Source organism: Rhincodon typus, chromosome 9 (genome assembly GCF_021869965.1).
Source record: "Rhincodon typus isolate 14 chromosome 9, sRhiTyp1.1, whole genome shotgun sequence".
NCBI classification, from domain to species: Eukaryota; Metazoa; Chordata; class Chondrichthyes; order Orectolobiformes; family Rhincodontidae; genus Rhincodon; species Rhincodon typus.
This window is the reverse complement of record NC_063340.1, coordinates 34,297,496-34,306,208: the sequence shown is the minus strand read 5'-3', so window position 1 is coordinate 34,306,208 and position 8,713 is coordinate 34,297,496. Positions and strand designations below refer to the sequence as shown.

The 8,713-nt window shown below is 38.2% G+C and overlaps 1 protein-coding gene across 1 annotated transcript in view; it reads right to left on the bottom strand.

Annotated features, from left to right (window-relative positions):
* LOC109932166 (NADPH oxidase 3-like) overlaps nt 1-8,713 on the bottom strand; it is a 49,976-nt gene that overhangs the window by 38,535 nt on the left and 2,728 nt on the right. The window contains exons 4-6 of the mRNA XM_020531411.2: nt 6,911-6,995; nt 4,183-4,328; nt 3,071-3,252 (exon numbers count right to left, since the gene is read on the bottom strand). Of these exons, the coding sequence (XP_020387000.1) occupies nt 3,071-3,252; nt 4,183-4,328; nt 6,911-6,995 (413 nt within the window). The remainder of the gene's footprint in view (nt 1-3,070; nt 3,253-4,182; nt 4,329-6,910; nt 6,996-8,713) is intronic.

Below are 8,713 nucleotides of genomic sequence, written 5' to 3'. Positions count from 1 at the left end.
GTTTAACATAAACTGATCATGTCTTCTGGATTCCAGGTTGTTCAACAGTTAAAAGGAAGTGAGGACTGTTGTGCTTATCAATCATGAGAAGCAGGAATACTTCATCTCAGCAATACAGACACTCTGTTCCACCTTGATCAGATCACAAAATTGTTACAAAACAAAAATTTGTCTCATGATTATTTTTTCACCTAGTGCCGCTCCTCTATCTTCTCCCACTGTGGCCTTGCATATTCTTCCTTTTCAGACAACTATCAAAGTCCCTCTTGATTGTCTCAATTCAACCTATCTCCACTACAGTCTGAGGAAGTGCATTTCAGATCCTAGCTGTGAGAAATATCAAAATTCTAATATTTTGTTTGTTTTTTCTCTCTGCAAAACAAAACATATAACTGATTTAGAACCTGTGTATTTATAGATAATTTTAAAGAACAAAGTATATTTATGGATTTTTAAAAAAAATTAGACCCTAGCCTGTTTAAAATTAAAATTGCAGTCTGCTTGGGTTAAACCCACTCACTCAGGACACTGGGTTAGACTCTTCATTTCCAGGGCTGGATTCAAATCTCGTCGTGACTGCTGAATAATTGTCTCCTCTGTCTGTGAGCTTTGCCTTTGTCAATTGAATTTTGGTTGCCCTAATCCAATTCCCACAGTGCATATACCACTTATTGTACAAAATGGTGCCATCAATTTGCCTATATCACTTAAGAGGCCATACATTAGCTGATATCAGTAAAATAGCCCCAGATCTGCTTGAGGATAACACCACTTCCTGGAATGACCCTCCTCACTCTACCTGTCTCAAGTTCTCTACCAGAAATAGAATGCCTATTTGCTCCTGGGCTACAGCCTCTGGTGCTGTGTTGCCCACCTTATTCAGTCCTAAACCATCAGTCAGGCTGGCTTCCAGCTAAAGACCCTGTTGAGCAAAAGCACACTCAATTGCGAAAGTCTTCTCAGAATTCCTTTCTCTGCCAATCTGAAAATGCAACCTAATAAAGACCAAATCTATGTTACTGCTGGGGTCTAACCAGTGATTTATAAATCAGATTGCATTACTTCCTTGATTTTGTACTGTATGTCTCTATTTAACCGAGTATACTGTCTGCAGTTTAACAACCTTCTCATCTTTGTCTAAAATTTAAGTGCTAGGTCACCCTATTCCTGCATCCCCTTTAAAATGGTGTGTTTACTTTTTTACAGTAGGTGCTGATCATTTCTATTAAATGCATCGCACCACACTTTTCTGCATTAAGTTTTATCTACCCATATCACCATACCACATGTGTCCTCCAGAAATCTGTGGTTACCTTCCTCACTAATACTACATTTCTAAGCATTTTGTCATCTACTAACTTTGAAATTGTAACCTGCATAATTAAGTTCAGGTCATTAATATGTCAGAAAGAAGAACTGTAACACTTCAGGGAGGAATCCCCTTTTCTTTCAGATAATATTTCTGTGGTCTCCTTAATGCTTTTACGCATGACACTTGTGCCTACCTGGAAGAGTCCTGTGGCATAGGAAAAAAGGCAATAGTGACTGGGACGTCTGTTCTTGCCTGAGTATGAGGTATTGGGGCAGCACAGTGGCTCAGTGGTTAGCACTGCTGCCTCACAGCACCAGGGACCCAGGTTCAATTCCACCCTCGGACGACTGTCTGTGTGGAGTTTGCACATTCTCCCCGTGTCTGCGTGGGTTTCCTCCAGGTGCTCTGGTTTCCTCCCACAGTCCAAAGATGTACAGGTTAGGTGAATTGGCCATGCTAAATTGCCTGTAGTGTTCAGGGGTGTGTAGATTAGGTGGGTTATGTGGGATGGGTCTGGGTGGGATGCTCCAAGGTTCAATGTGGACTTGTTGGGCTGAAGGACCTGTTTCCACACTGTAGGGATTCTATGATTCTTTTAGATCATCATGGGGAAGGTGACACAACTTTGTGAAATGTAGCCTCCTCAGGCACTGCTCATGGGTTTTCCCATAATAGGACGGACTTTCCCAGAAGACATTTTGCAAGCGTGGTTCTCTCTAAGCTGCATGCATGCGTAACCATGCAGCAACCTAGACAGTACCCTGCATGGGAAAAAGAAGACAGTGTATAAGCAGTGTTTGTATTAAAATTTCATATATGTGGCCATGTAACATTCCTAAATGGATTGTACCATGCACCAAACAGGCTGAAAAGAATAATTTGAGAGACTACTGTAGGTAGAGCCTTCTAGGGAGAGCCAACTTCTCCTTTATCTTCACAGACCTTACCCTCTTTGCCTGTTCCACTGCATGTTGCAGAGTAAGTGACAATTCAACTACAACCTCCATTTATGTAAGCCAGTTACCTCCTGCCTGATTGGTGGTCAGAGAAATTCTTAGTGTAAATCAATCTCTGCGTTTGGAGGGATTTTTAAGGCTTTAAAGTTTGACCTATATACCAATGTCTATGGAATGTTTGACTATTAGGAATGGAATACAGTATTTCATTATGAGCTTTCTCCAAACTAACCACTGTAAAAGAGACGTCCACCTATGTGCGCTATTAATAACAAATTATAATTAGGTTTATAAAGGAATGTGTTTAGAATTTACTATAGGTGCGGAACAGATTACATTTTCTAAACTGACATTCAGAATGAGATTTTGTTGATAATTAACTCAGCCCTTTCACATTTTACACTTTCTTCACCGCATCAATTTCTTCATAATTTAAAATAAACCTTGATCAGGTTTTCACCACGTACTCTCATTTCTCCCTACGTATTCTTCATATATCATAAATAAGGATTTACAGCTTAAATTTACAGCATGTATTTTGTTGTTAAAGATTCATTCATCAAAACGTGATTCAGAACACAATAAATATCCTTGCAACTTTTATAACTATAAACACTTAATTTTAATTGCTTAAATGTATAATTAGAATGTAAATGGACTCATACTTTTCTCATATGTTCACAATGCTAATGCCACCTGTTTTGTCTGTTGCCCACGTAAAACTTCATTGCCAGAAATGCTTACATTTGTCATTTCAATACTGCATGAATATTGTAAGCTAACAAATAAAAACTACACTTACCCAAACCCATGAACGATGAGACCAATAAAGAATATAATGAAGAGATGATGAGTGAACCAAAACACCTCATAAAATGACTTCACAATAACCCACGTGGAAGAAGTCACCATCAGAATGAAAGCCACAGTAATAATGATGCCAGTCACTCCAGCTGCACTACTTAATAGCTCTTTCACTGGGTTCTAGAAATACAGATAGTATCACATAAATAATCACATGTTATAAATAAGCCTCTTTTCTATTTCAGAATTAAATTGTGATGAACATCTCATGTATAAAAATCTGTATTAAATCTCATAAATGTAATTTCCTGGATGGCAAGCTAGAAGTAAGAAATTTGTAAAACCTTACTCAACATCCTATTGATCTACCTTTTAAACCTTACTTTACTCCTGACTTAACTCAAAAAAGAAAGGAGAAGCAATTAAGGTATTACTCTATATTTTAATTAATGGTCACATTCCATCATTAATGCTACTTCAATTATGGAACATGTTAAACTTTGGTTAAACATATGCAATTTCCACACAAAGAAAATGATTCCAGGAGTCCTTGCCACTCACACAAATAGGAGCTTTGTTTCTGCATAAATTCTTGACATATGGAAGAAATATGGTAAAATTCAGAAAGGTGAACAGCTGCTAAAAACATCAATTTTATAGTGTATTTTTGTTTAATTTTGCTAAAACTAAGCAATTGATATTTGCAAACATAGTATTTAAATAATTTAAAAGACTTTCCATATTACTGACTAAAGATAACAATTCTATTCATTAACTTATTATCTTCATTTCTTAGTTTAATCAATGAAGAATCCAGTGTTTATTTAGAAAGCCAGGCCTTTGTACAACCTGCTAAACTTAATAATGCAAAATAGAAATCATAACATTACTGAGTCACTTAAAATATTTGAAAGAGTAATTTTAACAATTGTGTACATTTTAATATTGCACTGAAATCTTCACTTGGATAGAGTGCATTTTATGAACAGTACATAATGCTCAGACCTATAAAAGTAAATGATTTAATATGTACGTAACTTTAGTTAGTTTAAAATCACAACAATTTGTAATTTCTCTCCTCTCCTATGGTTGGATTTACAGCCAACATACCGTATCATACGTTCTGATGGGGTTGAGGTAGCTTTCACTGGAGTTCTTCCCAATGCTGGAAAGCCTGATCAGCAAGTCTTTGGCAACAGGCGAATAACTTGCGTGGTATCGTTCAATATTGAACAGATGTGCAATTACATGAATTACTAAATGTTAAGAAACAAATATTTTATTTTCTACATCTAGGTAGCTTTATTTCATCAAATTAACATTTATAGTGGCTTGCAAATCGAGGGCTGGATTCTACCAACATGTTGGGATTGTGCTGGGAGTGGGAAGGCTGGTAAAATGGCATGAGAAAGTGGTGAATACTGTGTCTGTCAACTTTCCACTGCCATGTTGTCTTGCCAACACTGGGAGCTGCAGGGTTTCACACAGCCAGAATCAAATTCAGCCAGTTTAGAGAGAAAATAAGGCCCTTTTGCACCTTCACTGTAATTGTATTAATGTTGGGGCACTTCAACATCTGGGAGAATTTGAGGTAAATAATGGTAGCCTTCTGGCAGATCCCAGGGGCCCTTTCTTTTCAGACAATCCTTGGACAATAGAGACACTTCTGGCACCAATGGCAATGATGCTACTTGTCCTCATGATTGCCATCATTTTTTCCAAAGTTTGTGTGGCCTCAGCAGAGGAAAAATGTATATGTAGATATGATATGATACCAACAATGACTTGGCTGTGTTGCATAACCTGAAAAAGATTCTGCCAATGCCCTTGTCAAAGAACAGCCACTTAGGTTGTGCATCAGTTATGTACGTAATATATAGAACCTTAGCAAGAGTCAACACTTACAGAACAGGGAAGAAATTGGAGAAAGCAAATAAACAAACTGAACTTTTGGCATTTCCAAATTATACTGCAGACTTCATGAAACATAGCAGTTGAAGACAGGCAAGAACAAATGGAATCAACAGATAAATGCCTTTCTAGCACAGCCTGAGAGTCAGGAAAACAAATGTGTTTACCATAGGTTTGGGTACACTGGGAGCTTGAAACGCAGTTGATGGCTGGCTTGTGGATTGGTAATATTGAGGCTCTGTAGACACACTTGGTGGCTGGCCAAAGATACATTGGAGAGTCTGGAGAGATACCGGGGAGTGGGTGACATCAGATGGGCTGATTACACTGGAGTTTTGAATTCACATCAAATGGCCAGTAATGTGTATGTACAAATATGTATAGCCTGTACACATGAGGCATAGCAGAGATGTTGAGGTTCCAGGTATAGGGTGGGAATAGAAGGATGATGTCAGTTGATCATGGGGACATTAACAGATTTTCTGGGCCCTCCACCTCAGCGAGAAAACAAGTTCAGAAATTTAAATCATAGCTAATGTGTGTTACTTATTTATTTATTTACTTATTGTTTGGCTGCTACACCTACTCCCTTCACTTTATTCCCTGTTCACTTCATGTTGAGGGAAATTGAGTTAATGCCAATGTATCTAAATATTTTTACGATGAATAAATATATAATTATAGTTAAAATATAGGAGAAGCTGAGGTTTGGACAACTATAATGTCAAGAAGCAGCTTCTTCATTCAAGGTAAGTGAACAGAATTATATCCTGGTTTGGGAATTCATGTTGTCTGGATTTTCCAAAGCTTTATTGATGTCTGCAAAATATGGGGTATAACCATTTGCAAATCAATTTTGGAATGGCTTTATCTATGAATTTGGGCAGATTAAGTCCTACCCTGAATTTCATGACATTTTGGCTTTACATATGGAGACACAATACGGGGAGGTATTGGCCTAGTGGTATTAACAGTCGGCTATTACACCAGAGACCCTAAGAATGGTGTGGGTTTGGAACACACTATAGTAGATGATAAAATTTGGATTCAACTAAAAACAGTCTAATGATGACCATGAATCAACTGTCAGGCAAAACCCATCCGATTCACTAATGCCCTTGAGTGAAGGAAACTGCATTCTTTACCTGGCTTGGTTTTATTTAATTCTGGACACCTTATTTGAGGAAGGATGTTAAAGCCCTGGACAGAGTTCAAAGGAGATTTGCTAGAATTATACCGGGAATGAGGGATTTTAGCTACAAGGAAAGATTAGAGAAATTGGGCTAATTCTCCTTGGAGCAGAGAAGATCAAGGGCTGACCTTACTGAAGTGTTGAACAAATTATAAACAATTTTGACAGGATAAAGAAGGAAATTCTGTTTCCACTAGTTGGCATGTCAGTAACTAATGGTCACAATTTCAAGACTGTCAGCAAGAGAACTAGGAGTGAGATGAGGAGAAACTTTTTTACTCAGAGGATTGTTAGGATCTGGAATGCATTGTCTAGGAGAGTGATGAAGGCAGATTCCACAGGAGGTTTTAAAAGAAGGCTGGATATATGTTTGAAAGCGGTGAATTTAGAGGCTATGGAAATAGGGCTGGAGAATGGGACTAGCTAGGTAGCTCTTTCAGGAGCCAGTACAGACACAATGGCTCGAATGGCTTCCTGTACTGTAAAATTCTATGATATTCAGAAACAAATGGTAACTCGTGCATTAAGAAGTAAATAGTTAGAGCAATTTGATTTGAAGAAGCAAATTGTTAAAATATGGGAAACATAAATATAGATAAGGATCTAAAGGCATTTAGACAAATCTGAGTCGAAGAATGTTTCAAAGAACAAAGAAATCAATGCAGTAAAATCTTAATAACAGCAAACAAGCAAATAACAACACTGAGTAATTTTAATAATCAACAAATATCCCACCTGTATGCAAGATTATCATGTATGCAACAATCTGATGAAATCTGACGTTTTTATCCAGCTGTCTTCTGATATTGCTTCGACAACACTATTTTAAGAAAGTATGTTAGTACATTTTAAAGATTTGCTCATAAATTTAGTGAAAAATATGTCCTACATTTATTTAACAAAGGAGAAAGCTAAATGGTTTTCAGTCACCTCATGGGTGCAATGAAATCATTAACCAAGTGAAAGAAGTTCAAGGTTTTGTTGAAGTTAAATTTCTCTAATAATATAATTCCAACAATCCTGACAAAATGGATGGAGTCATCCATTATGCAGTTTACATCTGGCATTGATTGTGGAAGTGGGAGTTAATTTTCGCTCGTGCTTGTGTTGTCTTTTCTCACACAGTCAGGACATATGGGATTCAGGGTGAGCTTGCCAACTGGATACATAGGCAGGAGGCAGAGAGTGGTGATGGAGGGTTGCTTTTCGGACTGGAGGCCTGTCACCAGCAGGGTTCTGCAGGGATTGGTTCTGAGTCCTCTTTTGTTTGTCATTTATATAAATGATTTGAATGAGAATACAGAAGGCATGGTTAGTAAGTTTGTGGATGACAACAAAATTGGTGGCATTGTAGACAGTGAAGAAGGTTTTCTAAGCTTACAAAGGGATCATGATCAAATGGGTCAATGAGCTGAAAAATGGCAGGTGGAGTTCAATTTGGATAAATTTGAGGTATTGTATTTTCGTACAACGTTTTGGTAGGGCTTATACAATTCGTGGTAGGGCCTTGTGTAGTGTTGTAGAACAGAGGGACCTAGGGGTGCAGGTACATAATTCTTTGAAATTAGCGTCACATAAAGACAGGGTGGTTAAAAAGACATTTGGCATGCTTGCCTTCATTTCTCAGTCCTTTGAGAATAGGAATTGGGAAGTCACGTTGAGGTTGTACAGGACATTGGTGAGACATTTTCTGGAATTCTGGTTGCCCAGTTATAGGAAGGATATTATTAAGCTGGAGAGTGCTCAGAAGAGATTTCCCAGGATGTTGCCAGGTACGGAAAGTTTGAGTGATAAAGAAAGGCTGGATAAGGTGGAACTTTTTCACTGGAGGGCAGGAGATTGACAGGCGACCCGATAGAAGTTTATAAAATAATGAAAGGTATAGATAGAGTTAATAGCAGTTGTCTTTTCCCTAGAATGGGGGATTTCAAGAGGAGAGGGCACATTTTTAAGGTGAGAAGAGAGAGATTTAAGAAAGACATAAGGGGCAAATTAATTACACAGAGGGTTGTTCGCATATGGAATGAACTTCCTGAAGAAGTGGTGGATATGGGTACAATTACTACATTTAAAAGACATTTGGATAAGTACATTAATAGGAAAGGTTTGGAGGCATATGGGCCAGGAGCAGGCAGGTGGGACTAATTTAGTTTGGGATTATGTTCGGCATGGACTGGTTGGACCGAAGGGCTTGTTTGCATGCTGTATAACTCCATGACTCTAAAGCTGTATGACAACGCATGATATACACTGACACGAGGAAAATGGTCAATCTTATATGATCAACAGGCAAAAAATTCCCACCACAACCAGGACCTTCTGAGCTTGAAGGGCACCTGGCCCTTCACGCCCTGCAAGCGAGCAGCCAAGAGTCAGGTTCTGTTGGTTATTCTCACACATTTATGAAGGAGCTCAAGATGGCTAGGCCTACGATCCTGCAGTGATGTCCTCGGGCTGAGATGATTGACCTCTTAGCAATCTCAATTATCTTTTATTGTGTTTAGTATGATTCCAAACAATGGAGAGACATCCCCCCCC